This window comes from Colletotrichum gloeosporioides (assembly GCF_011800055.1).
Source record: "Colletotrichum gloeosporioides strain Lc1 chromosome Unknown consensus_36, whole genome shotgun sequence".
Lineage (NCBI taxonomy): Eukaryota > Fungi > Ascomycota > Sordariomycetes > Glomerellales > Glomerellaceae > Colletotrichum > Colletotrichum gloeosporioides.
This window is the reverse complement of record NW_025544681.1, coordinates 1191142-1214787: the sequence shown is the minus strand read 5'-3', so window position 1 is coordinate 1214787 and position 23646 is coordinate 1191142. Positions and strand designations below refer to the sequence as shown.

Below are 23646 nucleotides of genomic sequence, written 5' to 3'. Positions count from 1 at the left end.
CTTGTGGCGTGGAGGACATGGACCGTGGGTGAGACAAAAAAGACGGCTGGCTCATCGGACAAGACCACAGATGAATGAGATGCAGCCCCAGTCGCTGGAAAATCCCACTCGTTCAGCACTTGAAGGCCTATGTCGACGCGTCTGACTTCTTTCTACCTAAGACAAGTCAGGTAAGTCAGCAACTGCAGACGCACGCACGGCAGAGATATGCCTTAAGCAAAGGTGTCTTGTCGGAAAAAAAGATGTGCACAGTGACCAGCCAGCAAGCGATTCCGGGCAGGCGGTGCGCCGCGTCGAATTGTTTCAATTTTCTCACTCATCTATGCTTCGAAATTAGCAGCCAAGGTAACATAGTTTGAATTACTCTAGTCAACCCACTACGGCCTTCATCATCACTGCTGTACTTGCTGCTGCCCTGTGTCGGGTCGGACTGTTGGTTTTGCTTTGCACAGCCTCCATCCGGCGCCCGTCCCGCTAGGTCCGTCTCATCCCACCAACCCAATAACGGGGCCTTCCCTCACATACGTAGATTCCTCTTACCAACCACGCGCCTACCTACCCAGGAAACCCTCCCCTGCGCAAACCCTTGCCATCCATAAGATGTCGGTCGTGCCCTGATCTTCCTCTCCTTGAATCAGGGTCAGATCGAGAGCTAACCGCAGAGCAAGAGCAGCTTGACCCAATGTTCTAGTTGGAATCACAGTCTTATGTCATGTGTCTGCAATAACCTCGCTGCTGGCTGGTTGATGCTTAATTGCTTGCCTCTTCGCCTCAGGATCTTGGAAGCCTTACGACCTGCCTCATTGAACCTGCTTCCTCCCGCACATCGGCGAGCTTGGCCATGCTGCTTGCTCCGTCGACACCATGGAAGCAAGAGCTCTTGTGAGTGAGACATATTGAAGTTGTCCCACACCGACATCGTCGTCTTAAAAAACACGATCTGCTGACCAAATACGGCCCGCGGTTTAGAGAGAAGAGGCCCTTATGGCCAGATCGACAGGCCGCGAAGCGCTGAACCACGCTATTGCTGCCGCCGACTTGTACATGAAAGCTGCGAAGGAGACAACTTCGCAGGCTGACCGCGGCCGCTTCAGAAAAAGCTGTGAGAGGCTCATCGCCCATGCTGAGAAACTAAAATACAGCCCGGTTGCCACAGCTTCTGACAGCCTAAGCGCCAGCTCTTCCTTGACTGGTAGTTCTCGCTGTCAGGTGCGTCAGATTCCTACTGGGGAGCGTGCAATCCTCCTTCGATCATCTCGTCTGCATGGCAACATCTTCCCTCCGTGGCAGACCGACCCTGCCGACGACGTGTTCAGCCCATCTCAGGGGTTTCAGATCTTCAAGTGAGTGCTATAGACCTTGAAGCCAGTCTGGTCACGTCCTGGACCGACTTGCGTCATCTGATAGCCGGCTGCGTCACTCACACCCAGAACCCAGAGACCCTGCCGACTTTACCATGTCAGCACGTCAAGAGGCTATTCTTGATGGTTGGAAACGACCGGTCGAAAAAGCAATGTCAGGCTCCGTAGATGACAATTTCATGGGCACCAAAGGTGAATGCGACCTAGTGCAGGACATTACAACCGATTGCTCTGTGGTAGCTAGCTTGTGTGCTGCCATGCGGATTCTCCTCGGCAAGAAACACTCTGTGGGTAGCATATCGTACCAGCGCAGATCAACTTGCTAATCGTGCTGGCCATATAGATACTCGGTTCCATCATGTTTCCATTCGATCATGACATGGGTAGACCGAGAATCTCGAGCAACGGAAAGTACATTTTTCGGATGCACTTCAACGGCTGTTTCCGCCAAGTCGTGGTTGACGACCGGCTTCCGGTCTCGCGGAATAATCGTACCCTATTCGTCGTGGACCGTCTGAACCCGAACCTTTTATGGCCAGCTCTCATGGAGAAGGCCTACCTCAAAGTACGCGGAGGTTATGACTTTCCAGGCAGTAACTCCGGCACGGACCTGTGGGTTCTCACAGGTTGGATCCCCGAGCAGCTTTTTCTGCAGAGGTGCGTAAGAATTCTACAAGACCGCGGTACGGTCAGTTGCAGCCGGTGAGGATAGCTGACGAGGCGACATAGTGAGGACGTTGACCTCGAAGGCAAGTGGGAAGAAATCAAGGAAGAATACCATGCTAGCAACCTTATCATAACTCTTGGTACCGGCCGCTTGACTCCTTCTGAGGAGGATGCTCTCGGCCTCGTGGGCGAGCATGATTACGCCGTGCTCGACATTGACAATTCACCGTCAGCCCGTCGTCTTCTGGTCAAGAACCCTTGGTGTGACGGGCTCGTTTGGAAAGGAGTGGGTTCTTCTGGGCTGGCTGAGGCAACGGCGAGCCTGCCATTGTCCAAGGCACATATCTCCGTCGAAACTCAATCGCCGGAAAACTCCCGCCCTGTGGGCTCTTTTTGGATATCCGTCGACGATGTCGCCCAGAACTTCGAGTCCATGTACCTGAACTGGAATCCGGACATGTTCACGCATCGACAGGACCATCATTTCACATGGCGCGTTCCGTCACAGAACATGACATCCTCATTAGCTCACAACCCGCAGTACTCTGTGAGGTCTCGAACTAAGGAGACAGTGTGGATTCTACTGAGTAGACACTTTGCAGATGAGGAGCTGGAAATTGCTCGAAAGAGATCTGCTTCACTAGCTGCCGTATCTAGGCAGTTGGGTTTCACCAGCATCTTCATATTCGAGAATCAGGGCAAAAAGGTCCAAGTCAGAGAGGGCTATGCGTACCAGGGGCCTTACGTTGACTCGCCGCAGACGCTGGCCAAATTCCAGCTCCACGCTGGTAAGCCGTACACCATTGTCATGGCCCACCAAGACCTGCCACTGGAAAATTACACCTGCACTTTTACATTGTTCTCCAGAGCCCCGTTGGAGGTGAAGCCTGCCGAAGAGGAAATGAGCTACTACAGGGAACTGTCGAGCGCATGGACTAGGAGGACTGCGGGGGGCAATGCGTCTTCAATAACGTACTCTCAAAATCCCCAGTTCAGCATATTCATTCCTCGAGCAACGCCACTGTCAATTCTCCTCTCCTCGGCAGATCGGGAGGTGGCTATCCATGTCGACCTAGTCTGGGCACACGGGAAGAGGGTCACTTCCATCGGCGTCAAGGACGTCGTTGCTAGCTCGGGTGACTACCGAAGAGGGAACGCCCTCGTACAGGTCCCAATAGTCGATCCGGGTACATATACAATCGTCTGCTCAACCTGGGAACCAGGCCAGCTCGCTGACTTTGGGATGCGTGTGGGATCACTCGCTGAATGCCAGGTTCAGCCCATCCTGAATGACGGGGCCGGCCTTCTGCGCATTCGAACGCCGACCTTCGTCTTCAATGAAGGGGAGGAGCAAAGGAGAGCGCTGGTGACAGTATCAAGACTCACCAGAGCGCAGGTTGTCGTACGCTGCCCTATATTGACGGGACGTCACAGTCAGCACATACCAACGACTGCTGTTCGCGTGTCTCTCGTATACGGGCGTGGTCCTCAAGAATCGGTCCTCACGGTGTCCGGAGGCGGCGAGTTTCGGGAGCTCACCATGGCGGTACGAACACCCGAATTTGACATTGAGCCGGACCGGCTCCTGCATGATCAACTGTGGATTGTGATTGAACAGCTTGGGAGTCGCCAGGGTTTCCACAACATTGAGGTTGAGTTCCTCAGTGAGAATGTAGTCCAAGTCGGCGACTGGCAAGTCGTGGATGGCCTGAATTGACATTTCCTTCTATCCACCAGGAGAAACAAAGATCACGGTTTGTGAGAGAGATGTATGTACTAGCCATGAACCTTGTACATTATGCCATGTGTGTTGTGTCTTTTTCGGCCATGTTCCGACGATATGCGTCCATCTGCGCCCATCCCGGAGGTAACAAGAGATATATGGACGCTGCGATATGTGGTAGTCTGTATCGGAACTTGGAGGATGTCATGGTGCTTGTAATGGTTACTTTTGTGACGATCCCCAAGGACGCTCTCGCAAGAGAGCCTGGGGCCCGGAGTGAGGTAGAAAACTAGAATGACGAAACTAAAACCAAGAAACAAGGCAGAACGTGACGCGACGCGAACGACTCGTCAATGTGGTATATAGTCCACCGCAACGCCAGAAACCCTTTGGATCAAGACAGAACAATTCCCGTCGTGAACTCGTGCCGTGCCAACTTAATGGGCCTCATGATCTGTACCAAAAATGCCTCCCTCCTCGCAAATGAATAACGAAACGCAATAAAAGTGGCCAAAAACAAAAAAAACCCAATCGCAAATTCTGCATCGTAGCCCTCAGCTCCGTGGGCTAGAACGAAAGCCCCCTATTTACAACCGATCCGGTCATGGTCCCAAAGCCTGATTTCGTCTGGCTCGATATGTCGAAATTGGAGCACCAGGAACCTAGTGGGAGGAAGGAAAGAAAAAAGTATCTACGAGAAGTATGAATCAGATTCTGTCCTAGTATGTTAAGCAGGCCCTCCTCTGCGCCGTCTGCCGCGGTTGGGCCCGTCCGGCCGCTGGGAAAGGACCTCCCTTAACAGCGGGTCATCTTTGTCTTTGTCCACGTGATGGACTCTGACATGTCTTTAGAACATAGTTAGACAAATAAACCTGTAAGACGAAGGGAGAAGACCGAAGCACTGCATTACAGGGTTATCATACCTTTGCAAATTGTCTGGTCTCGGGTATTTATGCTCTCGATCCGGACAGAATGGACATACATATCCTGGGGAGTCGTGTACAAGCCCGTGTCGAATCATCTCATTCTTTCGCTTGAAGCCTTTCCCGCCCTCACTGCGAGGACAACCCTTGACAGAACAGTAGTGCGGTCGGGCAGAGGAGTGGACGTTGGCATGTGAGTTCAGAAGGTACTGAGTCTGGAACGGCGCAGCGTTACATCCAGTGAACGTACATACGTATCCCGCCGGAGGATTCGTGAGGCCATCGATGCTCATACGATCTGCTACTGAATTGGCTGGTGTTGATGCGGTCTGGTCGGTACTAGGAGTTTCGGCTGTGCCGCTACTGTAATCGGCGCTGGGCCTATGCGGGCCACCACCACTTGACGAGGAATAGTAGTACGGGCTTACAACAGGAATCGAATGTGCAGGTGATGGAAGTTCCCTTCGGAAACCTTCATTTGGTGAAATCGGAGGAGAGGCATGTCCACCTGGCAGACCGGCTAAGGACGGCAGCCGGGGGAGACTTGCAGGAGGCGATCGTGGAAAGGAGGGTGCATGGCGAGCCGGGCCCATGTCTTTGTCTGGACTCATGGCTGATTCTGTTAACCGTTTGAAGTCACCGAGTTGTGCTCGTATGGATGGCAGTGGGCCATGACCACCGCCATCCGACTTGGGCGAGTCCAATAGAGGAGGTAGCCCTCCAGGGGCAGACTGAGAGGGGCTAACCGGCGACGTGATGTCAGGCTTGTGTAGTGAAGGTCCCGCGTGTTGAGAGGGAAGTTTGTCCCCAATTGAGTACACAATTGCGGGAGCAGCGAGACCCGGGCGCTCGTCACGAATGGGCAGTTCTAGGCTGCTTATCCCCACGACCGTCGTCTCATGTTGACCTCCAGTCCCATCTTTCGAACGCAAAGGCTCGTGCTTCGCTGTCACAGCAGCAGCGACAGCAGCAGTCGCGGGAGTTGGCGTCGTGAAGGCCGCTAGAGCACCGGCAGCCAGGGATTTCAGATCAAAAGAATCGGGGGGTGGTGGGCGGTTCATGTTGCGACCAGGGGACTCAGGTGAAGACGAATCGTCTTCGGAGCCGTTGTCAGATGCCAGTGGCTCCAGGGCAGCAGCGTGAGCTATTTCTGGCTGTCTGCCGTTTCCAAGATGAGCAACTAGCACGGCATCGCCCTGAATGGGTTCGACCTTGCGGCGACCGTGAGGTGGTTTTCGATCGGAGCTGAAAGTGGGCGGAGGGCTGGGAGAGGGCAACAGTTTGGGACGATGAGGCTGCATCTGGGGACTATCGCGGGGGAGAACGTCATCGGGGTCGTAACAATCGGTCGCAGATGGTTGGCGGAAGGAATTTGGAGTAGCCGACGCAGTCATAGTTGTCGCGACTGAAAAGATATGTGGCTCGCGGCGCAGACGGTATTAAGCCGCCATGAGGGAGAAACGGGTCGAATGCGAGCGGCGGCAGCAGCGCAGAAGTAGCAGCGCTGCACCAGTGGGAGCGACAACGATGAAGCCAAATACGCACGGTCTGCTGCGCCTATGGAGGAGATTTTGCTCACAAGGCTGAACGCCTTGTTGCCGTCGTCGTCGTCTTCGTCGTTGTTCTTGTTGACAAGTTGGTCTAGTTGATCTTTGGAATTCGAAGGGAGCAGCGAAGGACGCTGTTATCGAGGCTGCGAATGACGATGTTGGCCTGCCCGTCGTTGGGGGCGGGGGTCTTGAAGTCGTATGGGTATGCGTCGCGGATTCGGCCACGAAGACAGCTGTCGCCGCCGTCGTAGGCTACGGAAAATATACAGCCGTAGATGCCGTCCAGCTTCTTCTGAAAAGCAGTGTATGAGGCAGGGTCAGTGAGTATGGAGGTGTGCCGGGAGTCAGAGGATGGTATACGGCAGCGGTTGGATGTCAAAACGGAGGTCGGTGTGGCCTGGTAGCAGGGGGTGTGGGGGAGATAGTGATCAGGAGTGAGCGCGCCGGGGTTCAGTCGGGGTAGATGGGCAAGAGCGTCGTTTTTTGGCGGATAAAAGAGGGCGCCCAGGAATGTGTGGACGGTAACCATGCAGATGGGGTATGGCGGACGAGGGTGGTCGGAGGTAGCGAAAGTGAGGTGCAAGAAAGCGCGCAGCGTGGTGGTCAAATCGAGAAGACGTCTGTAAGGCCCGGTAGATAGCAGTAATGTTTAGTGAGTAGTGTTGACGGTAGAACGGCGAAAAAGGGCGGCGATGCTTCCGTAAGTAGGCAAGGCCGGTATGTAGAACGATGGTGCGAGAAGGTTGGCAAGTGGGCGGCCCAGTCAGGTAGGTAGGTACCTTCGCCTTTGGCCTTAGGACCTCAGGTCAGGCTGGTCAGCACAGGTGGGTGAGTCGAATCGCCGGATCTCGAGGTCGATGTTAACGTCGAAGTCGCGGTCCGAGGTGTAATTGCGGTGGTTGTCTGTCGTTTTCTGGGCGCAGTTTCGGGGCAGCGCTATGGCAAACCAGCCAGGCGGCTGTTAAAAAGGAGGAAGCGAAGAGCCGGGACGATTATTCGCAGGTGTGTGTATGTGTGTGTGTGTGTGTGTGTGTGTGTGTGTGTGTGTGTGTGTGTGTGTGTGTGTGTGTGTGTGTGTGTGTGTGTGTGTGTGTGTGTGTGTGTGTTTTCTTGTTTTGTCTGACGATGGTCCGATGGATGTGTCTTTGAGAGGCAGCACTGGTTTGCTTTAGCGCATAATCTCTTGGGAGTGTATGGGAGATACGCCCAGTGCCACAGATAGATTCGAGGGACCGCGTGACCCCAGTGATGGGGAAGAAGGGGACGTGGAGTCCACCAGACGAAGACACACGAGATGCCGTGTTCTCAACTGAGCAGGGGTGCGGGAAAATCAGACATGGGGATTGGGGGAAACCAGGCGTGGACGTGGGAGCGAGAGTGGGAGGTACCTAACATACGGGACATGGACGACGTGTGGAGTTTGGAGGTACGAATACAAACATGAGATGGGGAAAGGAAGGGTCTGTTGCTAAGAACTTGGGGCGGCACGAAGCAGAAGGTGCCTTGCGAAGTTGCGCTGTCAGATGAGGCTAAAGCCATGTGCCGCAGTGTATCGGTGAAGAGTCGCAGCAAGTATCGGGGGCAAAGCTACCTGCAGATACCTTCCATGCCTCGCCATCCTTCCTCTGCCCTACGTTACCTTGCCTTGCCTCACCAGCCGCCCGCCCTGCCTCGCTGCTTTTGTCCTCCTCCCCTCTAAATCCAGTCGAAAAGGAAGGCCCGGCTTATGGAACGGATACATGGCACGTCGTTCTGTCCGTCATCTGGCTCCTCATGCAATGGTACCAATCACAACTTTCAGCCAGGAACAAGCGGCACTACCTTGAAAAAGTGCTAGATGCAATGGTAGGGTGCCCAAGAAGGAGTAAGCGTCGCACCCCTACGTCGTGCAATTGGCTGGATCCTTGGGTCCCTGATTGAAATACAATGCTCATGCTCATATTCATGCTCATCCTGGAGCGGGGAAGGCAAGATGGGATGGAACCTTGGGGCTTGGTTACTTGGTAGGTAGCTGCCATGCTATCGCAGCGCGCGGCATCCTGCCATGTTATCTTCGGGGGTGGAATGGAATAATAGAATGAGGATTGGGAGCGAGGGCGTAGTGAGGGGAAGTCGCCTGCGCGGGAAATGGAATACTTAGTACCTGAAGTGAAGAAGTAATTAACAGCGGTGCTGCTGGAGCTGGAGTTGGAGCTGGAGTTGGAGCTGGAGCTGGAGCTGGCGTCGGTGCCAAATAGCCGCACCCAAAGCACTGGATGGAAAACGGGATGGAAGTGGAGGCTGAAGACAGGGATTTGTCCAGGTACTCGTAGGTACTGCCTCTAGGCCAAGCCTGGCGTTGCCATACCTAAGGTAAGGTAGGTAAGTGCCAATCACGACGGGCTTGCCCATGATCATAACATCTAGGCCGTTGGCGCAAACTCTGTTTGATGCCTTGTCCGCCAAGCTGCAACGTAGGTGCCGATACTGTAGCTACCTTATATGTGCACCATTACTGGCTGCCCATGATTGGCGATAGTTACTTACCACCGTCCCTCGACTGGCTGACGGGCACCATGAACGTTGTGAAGTGCCTTAAAATCAGATAGGTAGCTACGGAACAGCACGAAAATCTACCTGATCTACCTTACATGCCCCATAAGGACAGCATCCGTGGGAGCCATCACCACCGCCCTCTCCATCTCTTTTCCTGTCTCTCTTTCTCCCCCTCCTTCCCTCCCCCATTTCCCCACCTGTCCCTCTCTCCAACAGTGAAGGGCCAAGGTCCAAGGGCCAATGCAGGGTAGGAGCACAATATTTCTTTTGTTCTGTGATTGGCCGCTTTTGCCGCGTCCATCCAATTGCGATGCTGACAGCCCGGAAGATCCACCGCAGACCCGCCAGTGCCCGCGATGAGCCCATGCACTCGAGCCGCTAAGCCTCTAAGCCTCAATCCATTAGGCGGATCATCCAAGGGGGAGCCTGTCCATCATCGTTTGATTGGACAACACGAAGAAGCCAAGAAACAGACCCCGGTCGTCTCTCCAGAGGCTGGGGTTGGCGCTGGACGAGTCACGGTGTTGACGTGCCGCGACGGATCGCTTGAGGTGAGAGGTGAGGTCTTTTCGAGTACTCCGCAGTGCCAAGTTCCAGAGCACACAGAACATAAGATCACATACCTGGGTACGGATAAAGCACGCGCTCTGCTCTGGGCACAGTCGACCACAGACCAAGGGCTATCCGGTTTCGTTCCGTCTCCAGGTTGAGGAGCGGTTGGATCCCTATGTTACTATAATTCAGCACATGTAGGGAGGGTGCTCACTCACTGGTGGATTGACTAGGCCAGGCCAAACCCGATGCCAAATTTCGGCTTCACCCCGCGTTTTTGTTTAATGAGAGTGCAATCCCTCGTTCGGTCTACGGGGGAGGAAGGGGGGAAGCCTCATCTAGGTATCAAAGTCCGCCGCGCCGCACCTGGGATCCCTCTCGCAACTTTTGAACCACCTTTTTAGACAAGAGCTGGTACAGGAGACGACCGCCGGCTTTGCGCCTCACCGCCAAGTCCGGTGAACTGGGCCGGCTCAGGCACTCGGTCTCAGTCTCGGTCGTACCCGCCCAGGACGCCTTTCGATGGCGCGCAATCTCACCCCGGACTACCTTTTACCTGCCTGCCGCCTTACCCCAGACGGGGGGGTTTCTTCAGCGGAACGGCGGCTGCCAGCCTCGGGTTCGTGGAATCAGCATCTGTCCATTTTTGCCTTAGGTAAGCACCGGCCCAATGCTGTGTCTCTTCCCCTTCTCTTCTCATTGCCTGTCAAGGTTACCTCGACTTGACAGCCGGTCTTTCCCCCTCATTAACGTGAGATGAACCTCAACTTGCGACCTTACTCGCTTCCTGCACTATATCATAGAATACCATGTCATATTCTCATGCGTAAGATAGGTCATTAGCGATGTCTACTGCGGTATGTATAATGGCTTATCGGCCAATATTGGCAAACTCCTGCCAAGTCTCTATACGTGAAAAACGCCCATCCTAGACCACAGTCGTTCCCTCTCTATTCATCAGCAGACTCACACAACTTGCGCTTGATCTGACCTTGCTGCCTCAGTCTCGCAATTTTTGTGTTGATACCTGAGTCTCCCTGGCGCCGGTCATTTGAGTTTATCATGGCTGGGTTTATCAAGATAATAGAGCAAAGACTGTGCGCAGAGTCCTCTTTTGCACAGTGATGCCCTACTACCGGGTGCGATAACGGAGCCGAGGCGAACTGCAACGTGGAGGGGAGAACTGCAACACACCACACACCATTCTAACAACCACCAAATTGACCAACAGCCTCGGCTCAGTTACTCATTCGTCATTGCTATAATTTGGCATACTCTTGATCAGCCCGACTTTCTCGTCTCGTCGTGAAACCCGGTCCCTGACGTATCGATCTGCTTCATCCATTTCCGACCCCGCCATGTCAGCTGCCGGTTCCATGCTCGCCGTCGTTTTCAACGGCCCCAAGAACATTTCTGTCGAACAACGGCCAATTCCTACCAGTCAGTACAGTAGTTTCAAACCGCCGGCTAGTAAATATTGACAACCCAACAGTCCAACATGAGGAGGATATAATCGTCAAAGTGCAGATGACGGCGTTGTGTGGCTCGTAAGACGCTCTGCGCCTTAATCAGCATTGCGCTCTCACCATTCAACTGACAGCGCCCTAGGGAGCTGCATGTCTTCCGCGGCCACCAGCCGTCTGATACCGGATTCATCATGGGCCACGAGTTTACTGGCACAGTTGTGGAAAAGGGTCCTGGAGTATCTTCCCTCGAAATTGGTGACCGGGTGGTGACTCCTTTCACGACCTCTTGGTCAGTTCTGACAACCCTTTACAACCGTGGATTTCGGAACTGATAAAACCTCTCTTGGCCAGCATGCAGTGCTTCTACTGCGACAAAGGCTACTCATCCCGTTGCGTCAACAGTAAGCTGTTTGGTTGTCCCGCTCTCGATGGCGGGCAGGCCGAATATGTGCGTGTCCCTCACGCAGATGGCACCTCCATGAAGGCCCCAAGTACCATCTCCGATAAGGCCTTAATCCTGATGGCCGACATTTTCCCAACTGGTTTCTTCGGTGCGAAGAGTGGTTTCGCCATGCTTAAGGATAAGGAGAGATCGGATGCTACTGTTGTTGTGATCGGTTGCGGCCCAGTCGGTCTTTGTGCCATTATTGCCGCCCTCGAGTATCGTCCCAAGCATCTCTTTGCCATTGACAGTGTCGATGGTCGCCTGGATTTGGCCAAAAACTTGGGCGCGGAGCCCTTGAACTTCATGACAGACCGTGCCGGAATGGAGAAGCAGATCAAGGAGGTGACGGACGGTCGTGGAGCTGATGTTGTCATCGAGGTTGTTGGCCTCTCCCCTGCACTGAGGACGGCATACGATGTGGTCAGACCATTTGGCGTGATCAGCAGCATTGGCGTCCACAACGCTGAGGTGAGTAGCCGACATCAAACGTCACATACTGTATGGCGTGCTGATTGGAGACGCAGATACCGTGGAACGGAGATGAGGCGTATAGGTGAGTATATTAACCCAACAGTGAACCCGCATTGCGCTGATACCTTCGAAAGCAAGAACCTGCGGGTCCAGATGGGGCGCTGCCCCGTGCGATCCATCTTCCCAGAGGCTCTCGCCTTGCTGGAGAAGAAGCAAGACAAAGTTGGGTAGGTCAAGATTGTGCTGTATTTATCCGACAAGCCCTGCAGGGCAAAAGCGTCATCCTAGCTTCACAATCTGACCGTGGCCAGGTTCATGTTCGACCGCATCATGCCTTTGAGCGATGCTGTTGAGGGATATGCGCTATTCGACCAGATGAAGGTCCAGAAGGTAATCTTCACGCCGTGACCAGGTCGCTCGAGCCGTTGAGTCACCGGCTATGGTACCACTTCGGTAGGCCCTTGGGTGTCACCAATTTACCGCTGCCAAGCTGGGTTGGGATGGACAGAGTAAAACGCCAGGAGAAGGAAAAAAAAAGTCGGGTCGGGTGCAGTGGAGGTCTTTAATTTTGCCTAGGCTTCACGATGCCTTCGTGCATGAGATAGTAGGAGACGGTCGAGTCATCGTGGACGACGGCAAGCAACAATCTCTTTTGGCGACCTGCACCACGCCAGTCTCTGCCCGAGGTTGCATCTGAAGTATCTGCCGAGTGGGCCATACGAGGTAGGGCATCGATGGAATCAAAAATGTTTGCGAACGAAGATAACGTCCACTGTTCGCTCAAATGAACCGGTAGAACCCACTCAAACTCTGGCGCTTGGCTGGAGCGTTTTCCTGTGAATTGTTCTTTCTCTAGGATCTCAATTTGCTCGTCGGGATGGATATATAGCCTGGTCGGCGGTAGACCGGTGATGACGGGTCGTGGGCGAGGTCGACCATCATCGTGAAGTTGCACTTCAGTCCAGTCATGTTGGTCCGTGAGGTTGCTGAGCACCAGAGCGGTCAAGTCGAGAAGATGTTGTTCAACAGCCATACTGAGGTGCGACCTGCGATGGGCCAAGCGTCGTGGATGGGCTTCTGTCGGAATGGAGTCAGGAATGAGGTCAGGAAAACAATGCTGACTGATGAATTCTACTATGAAGAGTTCTCAAGGTTCTCAGCCTGTTGTGGGTTGTCTGGTTGCAATAATATCCACCAATAATTGCATACAAAACTCAGTAGACCGCAAACTTAAGATATGCACGTATCGCGGCGATTTTTCGATGATCTTCGGTAACAACATGAACTTGAAAGCTCACCTCCTTCCCAACCCTAAACTTCAGTAGAGAGATACCATCGCGCAAGAGTTTTCCCTTTTGCCCTTTTTTTTTTTTTTTTTTTTTTTTTTTTTTTTTTTTTTTTTTTTTTTTTTTTTTCTCTTNGGTTTTCCCTTTTCCCCTTTTTTTTTTTTTTTTTTTTTTTTTTTTCTTTACCTTCTTCTCCTTGTTTTTACCCTGTGCTATTACCTGTGATGTCCAGTTCCATTCCAAGCTACAAGGGCAGGAGTCTCGGCTCGACCGGCCTAGACCTGCCTAGCTGTATTGTCGCATAGTGAACCGCGGCGCTTGGGTGCGTGCCACTCGTCAGAAAAAACGACCGCCTTATGAGGATACCCCCTCTTCTCTCGTGCTATACTATAGCGTAACTTACCGATAAAATAAGTTACTGGTATAGAAATGATCCTGAAGACTGGAATTAAATTCTGAGCATTTTATTCTCTTTTTATTTCCTCATTTGCGGGCTCAGTAGCTGCTGTGATTTAGGGTGTCTGAGAAAGCGGCCAATTTTTCTGACGACCGAGTGGGTGCATAGATTTGGGCAGGCCAAGGCACCGTTTTCAGCTGCTTTTCCGTCGGGGCGCAGGGAAGATGAGACAACGTGCAAAGCAAGCTTAGGCAAGGGCCACTGGCGCAAGCTGATTGAGTACTCGACCAACATGGGCGTCAATCTGAGGTGCTTGAAAGACTTTCCGAGGGAGCCTCAACGGTACCTGCCAATGGCTACTCTTCAGTGTCTGGCGCAACCGATGCGTTTGTTAAATGGCCCTTCGTATTTGTAAATTGAGTACAATTGATCGGGGGATTGGCATGTTGTCTGAGAGATGTAATGTTTAAGTGTTCGTCGACTTAAATTTAGAACTGCAAAATCACAGAATTCCCAGGGAGGGAAGAGAATTGGGGGTGACATAGAAACAAAAAAAAGAGCACAGTAGAATAGACAAGTGAAAAAGAAAAGAAAAAAAAAAGAAAAAAAAAAGGGGGNGGCGGGGGGGGGGGAAGAACTGCAATCTTGGAAGCGTCTACGGCTTAGGTTGCACAGCTTTCCTTGCAGAGCTACGTAATAGTCGGGCTCTAGACCAACCAGCGGCCGCTGAAATGTTTGAAGAGGATGCCTGACCTCACCGCGCAGTTCACTTTCTGTAGCGGGATAGCGGGCGGGCTCTCGGAGCATTCTGAGTGTCGCATCACGTACGCGTATTGACGTAACTGACCAGACATGCGACGGCTATTTGCTGGCTGACAGCCCCTGCAAAGCTGGTGCTTGGGCACGTCGTTTCCGCCGTATAGGCCAATTGGAAGTCTAGAACGGCCTGCATTGTACGCCCAGGGCACCACCTCATCATGAAAACCAAAGTGCCATGAACTGCCACAGCGCCACCGCTTGTGGCCCGTCGCCTCCGCCCCTTTCTCGCTCTCGCTCAGCCCGGCTCGATAAACTCTTGAGCTTTGCCTCAGAGAACAGACGCTTCGCGACGCTTTGCCAACTTGTTCCCTGAACATACCCTTCTTCCTTCCTCCTCATTAAAACTCCAAGTCGAGCCTTCGTTTTGTCAATTGTTGTCGTACCACCTTATCCCAGATACCCTCCCAATCTACCCGCGCTTTGTTTTCTACTTTTCTGCACCGGTGGTTTCCTCTACTTCAGCTTAGTCCATCTATCGCGGCACCACCATCGTCACCACCCCAAATCCAGTACTGATACCTCTGCCCACATAGCGAAATATTCACTTGTCCCGGATAGTAGACACGCCACAGGATAGTTTCGCCAATCGCGAAGCCAGAGCAAGAGTTGACCTCGTCGTGAGGTGCTGCTCACTTCGACCCACGAATCGATACCCGTTCAAGACAGACATGTCCCAACCAGCGTCGTCGCTGAGCATGGGCGAGAAAGAGAGGAACGTTCCTTTAGACCAGTCAACAACAGACTCAAAGGCATCTTCTGAAGTCCAAAACCATGCCGATGTTAATAAGAAGCACGGCATCGAAGGCACAGAGAGAATCCCAACAAATGCAGCTCAGACGACTGTCGCTACCGCCGAGAAGGATCTGTACGAACCCTACGATAACGGATATCACTTCCCTCCCAAGCACAACTGGAAACAATCTCTGCGAATAGGTGCGATGGCTTTTTGGAATTACATGTGGACACCGATCGGCTTCTTCGTTGTTCTTTATGGTCTCAACGTCGTTGCATGGGGCGGCATGTTGTTCCTTTTACTTTGCAATGCGTCGCCAGCCATGTGCTACCCAACATGCAACGACATCAACTCCCCACGTCGCAAGTGGATCGAATGGGACTCACAGATCGTCAACGCTTTGTTTTGCGTCACTGGTTTTGGACTGGCACCTTGGAGGTTTCGCGATCTGTACTTTCTTCTGCAATACCGCGTCCTCCGCAAACCAGAGGCACTCTGCCGCCTGGCCGGCATACACCGCGGTTGGTTTCGACTTCCAGGCTCCGAAAAGCTCCCGGTCAACGTTGGGCCGGAAACGGTAATTCAACTCTCGGACGACCGGCCACTTCTGCATATTCCGCATCCCGAGAAAGCAATCCCAAATCCACCATTAACAGGTGTCAGAGCGCCACCTACTGCCATATGGAAGATGGACTTTGTTATCTGGTTCAACGTGTCGAATACATTTCTGCAATGCGTTCTATCGGGGTTCATGTGGGGTATGAATCGGTATAATCGGCCCAGCTGGGCCACGGGCTTGTTCGTCGCCCTAGCCTGCATCGCCGCTGCTACGGGTGGTCTGATGATGTTTCACGAGAGCAAAAAGGTCAAGAGCATTGAGGGTGTCACAGTCAGTAGAGATGATCAGGAACGGCTGGCGAGGGATAAGGAGTTAGGCATTCAACATTACAACAACATCAGGGATAAGCCCCCCAAGGAGAAGAAATAAACGTGGTAGTTGGTCGTAGTTTTTCTGCGGTGCCAGGTGAATAGCACAGATATAACATTCAGTAATACTGCTAAAATAGTGCGAATCAAGAATTCCTGCTTCCTTGTCATCAAAAGATGCTGAGTGCGGCGCATCCCAAGCCTAGTGACATCGAGGCGGGATTGTGCGTCACATTGTTGGTCATGGGTTATTGGTTTTGACATCTTCATCCATGGGACAGGGAACTTGGATCATATCACTATTCGTGCCAAGAGCTGCCAGGAACTGAAGGCTCCAGTTACTTACTGAGCACTCACGTCGGGATGATCTGGTGGCACGAGACATCATTTTGGATGGGCCGGGATTTGTATCGAAGCTAACCACTGCCAATGTCGTTTTGCAGCTTTGTTTAAGCCTCATATGCGAATGCCGAATGGGTATGTATGTAATGCATGCAATACAAGACGACTGACTACTGCTCAACAAGGAGGTCTAGGCAATGGAAGTGAACAACGGTGCCAAGACTGGATACGGACAAGAGCCAGCTAAGCTCCTTTCCAAAGTAATATTATAGATGAGGAATAATAGGCTTGCTGACTTTCCTAGAATGTCAGGCACTGCATTCATGAACACAACACAAAGTGCGATCTTTCACCCTTACGCCTTCTTCAGAACATCCGATGCAAACATCTACGAAGTACCTGGCCTGGGGTCACATGGGAGGCCCACGGGTTCATGGACAATGGCTGTGGGGATCCAGCCCTGATAAGCGTTAGGTTACCTTGAGGCACCTAGGCTAAGAGTCAGGTGCTTGAGGGTCCCCAGGTAAGGTACCTGCGTTGAGGTACCTTTACCAGACACCTCCCCTGATGAATACGCCGGAGGTTGGTTCCTACGGCGTATGTCCATTGCCATCACAAGATAAGGCACCCAGGAAGGCACCTGAAGGGAACAACTAGGTTCCCTGTTCATCTGCACTCCGCGTTCCATATCCGTGTCCCGAGGGCGCCAGTCTGACACCCGTCCCTCTTCTCAATCGTTCCGAGCCCTTGTATTCGCAGAGGCAGTGCAAACCATTCCAGTTCCCATCCAACCTTTGGTTTCTCAACTACCTACCTATCTACCTTGACATCAGAATCCTGAACTTGACCAACATCGAGAGTCGGTTGTTCACCATCGCCGACGACAACCCGCACTCAACTTTTCCCCCGTCTCGCTTGACACCAGCCTCCGCTCGGCAAGCCACTACATCTCCCTCTGTGCGGCTTTCACCGTCATCCCGAATCCTATCCTGGGCACGCTTCTCTGAAGTGAACCAAAATGGCATCGCGGGCTCTCGTCCCGTTTCTCGTAGCTATGATGCTACTGACGGGTGTTTGCAATACCCTTCTTACCAAATATCAAGCAGGTCCATCCCCCAAAGTTGATTCTTGCCGGAAAGCTAATATTCCTTCTCAGGATATGCAATGTGTCGCAAACTGCGACTTCAAAGACCCTTCAAAGCGATCCTACTTTAATCAGCCGGTCCTCCAAACGGCGCAGATGTTTGTTGGTGAGATGGGCTGTTGGTTGGTAGTAGGGCTAATGAACCTCTATCGCCGATTCGGGTCTGGAGCATCTCGCGAGGGATACGAAGCTGTAAATACCAACGACACGGACGACGCGAACACTGCACTCGTTGCGAACTCTGATGGGAGACCGAAGGCCCAGAGCGACGAAGGCAACGGCGCCATCCTCCGTGGTCCTCGTATCCTCTTGCTGGCCCTCCCTGCTGTCTGCGACATTCTTGGGACAACATTGATGAATATCGGCCTACTCCTCGTTGTTGCCTCGATCTACCAAATGACTCGCGGAGCTCTTGTTCTCTTTGTTGGGCTGTTTAGTGTCATCTTCCTTCGCAGACATCTCTATCTCTTTCAGTGGTTATCTCTTGTGGGTGTTGTTTTCGGTGTTGCCATCGTCGGCCTGGCCGGCGCCATCTATCATGAGGACAAGAACACACAGACTGCCGAGGACGAAGGTGCTCCGACGTCCAACGCACTGCTCTCTATCATCGGTGTGTTGTTGATTGCTGGAGCCCAGATATTCACAGCGACCCAATTTGTGCTAGAGGAGTGGATCCTCGAAAGATCAGACATAGAACCCATCAGGGTTGTCGGTTGGGAGGGTCTGTTCGGCTTCATCGTTACAGTCATTGGCATGGTTGTCCTGCACCTCGCTATCGGTCGCACTGATGCTGGCCACAATGGGTACTTTGACATGGTTGAAGGCTGGAGGCAGCTTACAGAGAATCGAGCCATTGGTGTTTCCAGCATCCTGATCATGATCAGTATCGGGTAAGCTTCTTGTTACTATGAGGTATCGGCAGCTACTAATATCATCGCCATCAAGTGGATTCAACTTCTTCGGGCTGTCGGTTACGAGGAGTGTCTCCGCCACTTCCAGATCTACCATCGACACTTGCAGAACGCTTTTCATCTGGATCGTCTCTCTCGGCTTGCGCTGGGAGACATTCAAGTGGCTGCAGGTTGCTGGTTTCGCCCTCCTCGTCTACTTTACGTTCCTCTTCAACGGCATCGTCCAGCCCCCTTTCAAGTTCCTCGTCCCGGAAGAAGAGGTAGAGGAGTTGTTACCGGAAGACCCTATCGAACACCAGTAGGTTTGTCTGTACAATATGTCCCACTTACAGATTTTGTGCACGGCACCGCAACTACATTTACTATAAGACAGTGGGCGGGGGTTTGGTCCGACGTCTAGATGCAAAACAGTGGCGACGTAGGTGATAGATGGGAGCTCTGGGCATAGCTTCTTGGCGTAAGGGCATCTGTATTGAGTGAACTACGAAAGAAAGAATATACGTAAAGGACACGTTTGAGAGGAAAAGTGACGAGTGTATTTCGCCTGACGAATGTTCCCACGCCCGTAGAGGCGACGCCACGCATGCGGCCTTCGACGAGAGACCCAATAGCTGGCAGGCGCCCGAGAAGAGTCATTTCCGAACACCCCAAACGCCACCCAAATGCAGCATGTCATACAAACTCCAAAGCCCCCTTGATAATAAAAGAAAGAAAGAAAAGATCCGCATGGCTCAACTGTGGAACATACCGATCGAGGCAGATATCATAAGGTGGCGGTTAAGTGACGTTGCAAAGCAGCTCAGCCTCGAGGATGAACTTGCCCTCCTTATATTTTTCAGTCGCCTCGTATGCCTTGTCGTACTTCCAGCCAACAGTCTCCTTGCACTGCTTGCAAGTTATATCGCGCACAATGTGGCGTCCAGTCGTCATGTTTCGCTCGCTCGGCTCGCCCGTCTCGATGTTGACGACAGTATTGAAGAGGTAGGCTTTCCCATGCTGGCCTCGGAAGTTCTGATCATATGGACATTTGGCGGTTAGCGGAGGCTGGCTCAAAATGATCAGGGGAAGGGGGAGGGTCCTGTTTATCCTCCCATGCGGCTGCCTTCGTCACACCCGTCACCATCTCTACACCATATCGGACAGGGAAGTCGCACATACCCGGCTGATGATATCTTCATGATTTGAGAGATGTGCTTTGCACGTCTTGCAGCCGTAGACCTTGCTGCTGTTCAAATATGTGTTGTACGCCAAGCCCATTGTATGGAAGCCTCCCTCTGCGATGACGATGGGAGGCTGGAGAAACTTGGTGTAGTAAGCTTGCCACAGGTGCCGTCAGTGTTGCCGAATCCCCAATAACAAGCCCCTCTGAGGGTTGCCAGTGTGCAAGAGAATGCCTTGCAATCTGCTATTGTGAAGGAGCGGGGAAGCAACTCAATATGATCCAGACCACCATAGAAGTAATGTGAGAAAAGGCAAGTTACGAGCAGTTGAGCGCAGATAGGCCTGGAAGGGGAGGATGCGGGGGAAGGGATTGCGATTGAGACGAAGGGACAGAGGGAAGGCAAGGAACCAAACTGGGTAAGGTGCCTAAGGTAGTCAGGTGGGGATGGGTAAGGATAAGATAAGAAAACGACGTGGATGGATGTACCCAGTGTACCTTGTTTGTTGGCAAGTGCACCCTCAGGCAGGCTCCGCTTGAGGCCATGCTGAGGCTAGGTGGTCAAAGCAGTGTACCTGATTCACGCTAAGGGTGCAGTTGTTATTTCATCACCGACTTCCCACATAGGCTCTCAAGCACAAACAACGCTTGCCAGCACTGAAGGCCGATGCGTTTGGTGACATATCTAGCGGCTCAGTGCTATCTCTTCTGAACTACCCTACATAAAATCGCGTATCTACACAGCCTTCGGTTGAGAGCTCCCTATATGTACATTGAACAGGATCCAGCTGAGCCTTTCCCACATAGGCTCGGATCTTTGGCGTCTCGGACTTGGGCTGTCTGTATGACCTGGCATCTCTTTGTTTTGGCAGGTTTCTCTTGTCCGTTGTTGATTCTCAATGGTGAGACTAGAGAGAGGTTTGCCCACTCATATTTCTTCTTCTACCACGAGAAGGCCTCCTCGTTGAAGTCGATGGCGGTATCATGCTGGCGATCGCGGACAGCGCGGCGGACCTCGTCACTGAGGGCACCTGGGCCACACACGCTGATACCCATAGTGCCGATCTGGGATTCCTGCTCAGCCCGGATAAGCGTCTCGATGTTGGGGCGGCCAGGAAACATTTGTACAGTGGCCGACGGGCTGTGAATCTCCTTGGTTGAACGAGGGCGGCTGACGAAAAGCATGATACGGAGAATGTCACGGCGCTTCTCCATAGCCAGGATTTCCGTCATCCAAGGACGAATCCACTCGAGATGCTCGGGGCTCTGGATAATCCAGACCAGAACCACCTTCCGAGCAGCAACCGTTCCGTTTGCGTAGCCAGCAACGAGGTCACGTACGTGGGGAACCTGGTGAGTGATTCCAACACCACCAGCAAACAACATGACGGTGCCATATGAGCGCATGCCGTGGAGACCGCCGTAGGGCCCTTCAATCATGCAAGACGTTGTCATGCGGCCATCGGGGCATGCTGCGGCCTTGCGGTAGAGTGTGTCGGTCATTCCAGTGCGAGCGCGGATGATGAAGGACATGGTGGTTTTGCGCATGGCCAGGATATCCTGGCGATTGAGAGACATCTTCTCGGCTTGGGGATCCTCAGCCTCTTCGGCCCACGCCACGGAGAATGGATGTGACTGCCACCAACTCAGCGAAGGCAGGTACATGTAAGCATGCTGGCCCGGACCGAACGTCCAGGGGCGGGCCATCGTGACTGTCACACGGCATGCATTGCCAGGGAGTGCTTCCACAAGTGCCTTGCTCCCTCCATGGCCGACGTTGCCGTAGAAGACACGGGCAGCGCGCCAAACCCGATCGCCGGCCCAGAAGATGACGACAGGCCACAGGTACTTCAGTTGAGGCAGAGCCTTCATCTGCAGGTGATACCAAGTTCCAACGACCGCAGCGATAGCCAGCACAATGTGCAGCAGCTTAAACGTCTCGTAAAAGGCATGGCGGATAGGGCTGGATGCCTGAATGCCAAGGGCGACAAAGGCACAGGTTGCCTGTTTCACTGTCAGTTCCTCATGTAACACGTCTCTGAGGCTATTCCACTTACGACAAAGCCAAAGAGCAAGAAAGGAACGGCGATGATAGACTGCCAGCCAGACTCCCAGCTAGAGGTCTGAGCCTTGTTGGCCCACCAGGCTAGGGTATGGGTCACGGCCTCCAGAATGACGATGCGACCGAACCAACGGTGCAGCAGATTGAAGGTGTCAAATGAGATGCCAAGCAGCTTGATCAGGGGGTTGTTGCGTCCAGCCATCAAGAACAAGGGAATCTATATTGAGTCAGCATGTCTTCAGCGGATAATTTTGTGTTTGCCTGCAAGGAAGCAAGCAAACACACCCTCACCCCGTCCTGCCCAAATACCCGGGACAGACCATGAGAATCAGCACGCACCATGTTTACGACAGCGAGAGTCCCGGTCCTGTTTCGAAGCTGGCTAGCCGCAGCAGCAAATGAGCCAGCGAAGGGAATGTTGATGACGCAGAAGGCAATATTGGTGCCTAGGTAGCCGGCGAGGAACAGGAGCTGCAGACGACTAGGCAAGGTGCCAACGTTGATAGCGCTACTCATCTGGATTTCGCGGTTGTGGCGCTTGCTGAAAATGGGGGCATAGAGAACATTTCTCTTGATCCAGGCGAACTTGGAATCGGTTTCGACGAAGTACCGTTGGTTGTCGTTGTTGAGGCAGGCAACGGTACGTACGTACTTAACGATGACTGTCCAAACTCTCCATATGATAACGGCAGCCGAGGTACAGGCGATGATATAGTACAGGTAGTTAGAAAGGGCCTTGTTTTCCAGAGCAGCGTTGATGGCTGCCTGTTGGGCCTCGGGCGACTGGGTGCCGCCGCCGCCAGCCATGTCAACGGATTCGGTTGGCGGGAGATTGATGACACACAAAGTCCAAGAGTGAGGAAGTCGTCGATTCGTAGTCGTTGCGATGTCGTCTTTCCAGTCCAATATCGGTCAGTCGTTGTCCAGCAAGATCGCAGGCAGATATCGGAGAATCGAAGGACGTCGCAAGTTGGTACGTTGTGTAAGAGAAGACAAGAAACCGTGGATAGCGGCGAAGGGGTCGTCAAGGTTGATAACCCGAGTAGACAATACGTTGATCGTTTGTTTGGTGTTTGGAAATATACGAAACCGGTGCGATGGGTACTTCCTGAGAATAGCCTTGGGAAAAGTAATGTCGAAAAGGTGCAGTCAATGCAGGGGGGTCAAGATGACAGCAGTCTGGGAAAAGAAGAAAGAAAAAGGACGTCTTGATAATCAACGTCACGAGCCCAGGCCTGAGAAGGGTGAGGGAAAGGGAAGGACAAGAAGAAAATTTACTCGTGATCGAGCGAGCGGGTGAGCCGTATGGGGAGAGAGAAGAAGAACAGAAGGTGAAGCACCGAGATGAAAGGTGAGCGCGGGAACGGTGATGTAAGTAGCAAAGCAGACTGGACGCTGTCTTTTTTTGTCGGGGGGGGGGGGGGGNTTTTTGGGGGGGGGGGGGGGGGGGGCTTTCTGCTAAGGTAGGCCGACCAAAATCGACGCGCACTCACAGAGCGACAGACACTGGGCTACCACCTTCTACTGCAAAGGCAAGGAACGGCAAGCAAAGCCCTTCAGTAGGTGCCCTTTTTGCCGGAGGGGTGTATGATGTAGGTAAGTGGAGAGGTGTGCGAACTGATACGAAGACCCTAGTCGACAACGACTAAAACACCATTTTTACACTGCAAGAGAGGATCCCAGATCCACTGATGTGGGTATCCCCAGATAGATGGAAGGGGATCACCTTGCCTGCACCCACCTGCCTTGCAACTTGCTGGTGCTGCCCTATTCGTACGTAGTAGCACTGCAGAGTACATACCTAAAGTAAGGTAGTAAAGGGTCGGGTCCATGGTGAACAGTCGTTCATTATTGAGGCGTCCGGCCGGCAGCTGGCCTGATTCTCTGGCTCCACATCACTAAGTAGACGGCCGTCCTCATCACGCAAGTTAAGTCGAGACGAGGCACGGTCACGGCCCCTGCAGGGCGACGCATGGCAGCGCAAGGCTTGACAGGGTGCTCGGCAAGGGCGCCCGAATTTGTTCGCAGGAGCCGGACGGCAGTTGGCTCACTCACCGTGTTCATGCCAGGACTGCGCCGTATACACTCACACGCAATGAGGTTGCAACTGTGACAGTCGTTCCTGGTTGACGGCGGCACTGCAATGCAAAGGCCAACGATGACAGGCATACGAC

The 23646-nt window shown here is 53.0% G+C and overlaps 9 protein-coding genes across 9 annotated transcripts; 4 read left to right on the top strand and 5 right to left on the bottom strand.

Moving 5' to 3' along the window:
* Positions 1 to 864: 864 nt before the first annotated feature.
* GCG54_00006250 (Calpain-like protease palB/cpr-8) lies at positions 865 to 3744 on the top strand (the record flags this gene model as incomplete). The annotated part of the gene is made up of 5 exons (XM_045406259.1): positions 865 to 882; positions 970 to 1343; positions 1438 to 1648; positions 1705 to 2018; positions 2091 to 3744. The coding sequence occupies 5 exons, from the start codon at positions 865 to 867 to the stop codon at positions 3742 to 3744; spliced, it is 2571 nt and encodes an 856-aa protein (XP_045265642.1).
* A 733-nt stretch (positions 3745 to 4477) lies between these two features.
* GCG54_00006249 (uncharacterized protein) lies at positions 4478 to 4966 on the bottom strand (the record flags this gene model as incomplete). Its single annotated transcript, XM_045406258.1, has 2 exons — positions 4478 to 4595; positions 4674 to 4966. 2 exons carry the CDS (start codon positions 4964 to 4966, stop codon positions 4478 to 4480), a joined length of 411 nt encoding a protein of 136 aa, XP_045265641.1.
* A 181-nt stretch (positions 4967 to 5147) lies between these two features.
* GCG54_00006248 (uncharacterized protein) lies at positions 5148 to 6067 on the bottom strand (the record flags this gene model as incomplete). The annotated part of the gene is made up of 2 exons (XM_045406257.1): positions 5148 to 5292; positions 5364 to 6067. The coding sequence occupies 2 exons, from the start codon at positions 6065 to 6067 to the stop codon at positions 5148 to 5150; spliced, it is 849 nt and encodes a 282-aa protein (XP_045265640.1).
* Positions 6068 to 10668: 4601 nt separating this feature from the next.
* Positions 10669 to 12100, top strand: GCG54_00006247 (putative zinc-type alcohol dehydrogenase-like protein YbdR; the record flags this gene model as incomplete). Its single annotated transcript, XM_045406256.1, has 7 exons — positions 10669 to 10750; positions 10803 to 10857; positions 10919 to 11065; positions 11128 to 11689; positions 11746 to 11774; positions 11827 to 11919; positions 12004 to 12100. The coding sequence occupies 7 exons, from the start codon at positions 10669 to 10671 to the stop codon at positions 12098 to 12100; spliced, it is 1065 nt and encodes a 354-aa protein (XP_045265639.1).
* Positions 12101 to 12254: 154 nt separating this feature from the next.
* Positions 12255 to 12725, bottom strand: GCG54_00006246 (putative tRNA-splicing endonuclease subunit tsp-1; the record flags this gene model as incomplete). Its single annotated transcript, XM_045406255.1, has 1 exon — positions 12255 to 12725. One exon carries the CDS (start codon positions 12723 to 12725, stop codon positions 12255 to 12257), a length of 471 nt encoding a protein of 156 aa, XP_045265638.1.
* Positions 12726 to 14862: 2137 nt separating this feature from the next.
* Positions 14863 to 15915, top strand: GCG54_00006245 (uncharacterized protein; the record flags this gene model as incomplete). Its single annotated transcript, XM_045406254.1, has 1 exon — positions 14863 to 15915. One exon carries the CDS (start codon positions 14863 to 14865, stop codon positions 15913 to 15915), a length of 1053 nt encoding a protein of 350 aa, XP_045265637.1.
* Positions 15916 to 17478: 1563 nt separating this feature from the next.
* GCG54_00006244 (uncharacterized protein) lies at positions 17479 to 18553 on the top strand (the record flags this gene model as incomplete). The annotated part of the gene is made up of 2 exons (XM_045406253.1): positions 17479 to 18230; positions 18286 to 18553. The coding sequence occupies 2 exons, from the start codon at positions 17479 to 17481 to the stop codon at positions 18551 to 18553; spliced, it is 1020 nt and encodes a 339-aa protein (XP_045265636.1).
* A 475-nt stretch (positions 18554 to 19028) lies between these two features.
* Positions 19029 to 19565, bottom strand: GCG54_00006243 (Protein yippee-like 1; the record flags this gene model as incomplete). The annotated part of the gene is made up of 2 exons (XM_045406252.1): positions 19029 to 19262; positions 19410 to 19565. Coding segments are annotated over 2 exons (390 nt in total), but the record flags the coding sequence as incomplete, so codon positions are not given.
* A 787-nt stretch (positions 19566 to 20352) lies between these two features.
* On the bottom strand, positions 20353 to 22279 carry GCG54_00006242 (Ferric/cupric reductase transmembrane component 2; the record flags this gene model as incomplete). Its single annotated transcript, XM_045406251.1, has 3 exons — positions 20353 to 21414; positions 21468 to 21689; positions 21812 to 22279. 3 exons carry the CDS (start codon positions 22277 to 22279, stop codon positions 20353 to 20355), a joined length of 1752 nt encoding a protein of 583 aa, XP_045265634.1.
* Between the last annotated feature and the right edge of the window lie 1367 nt (positions 22280 to 23646).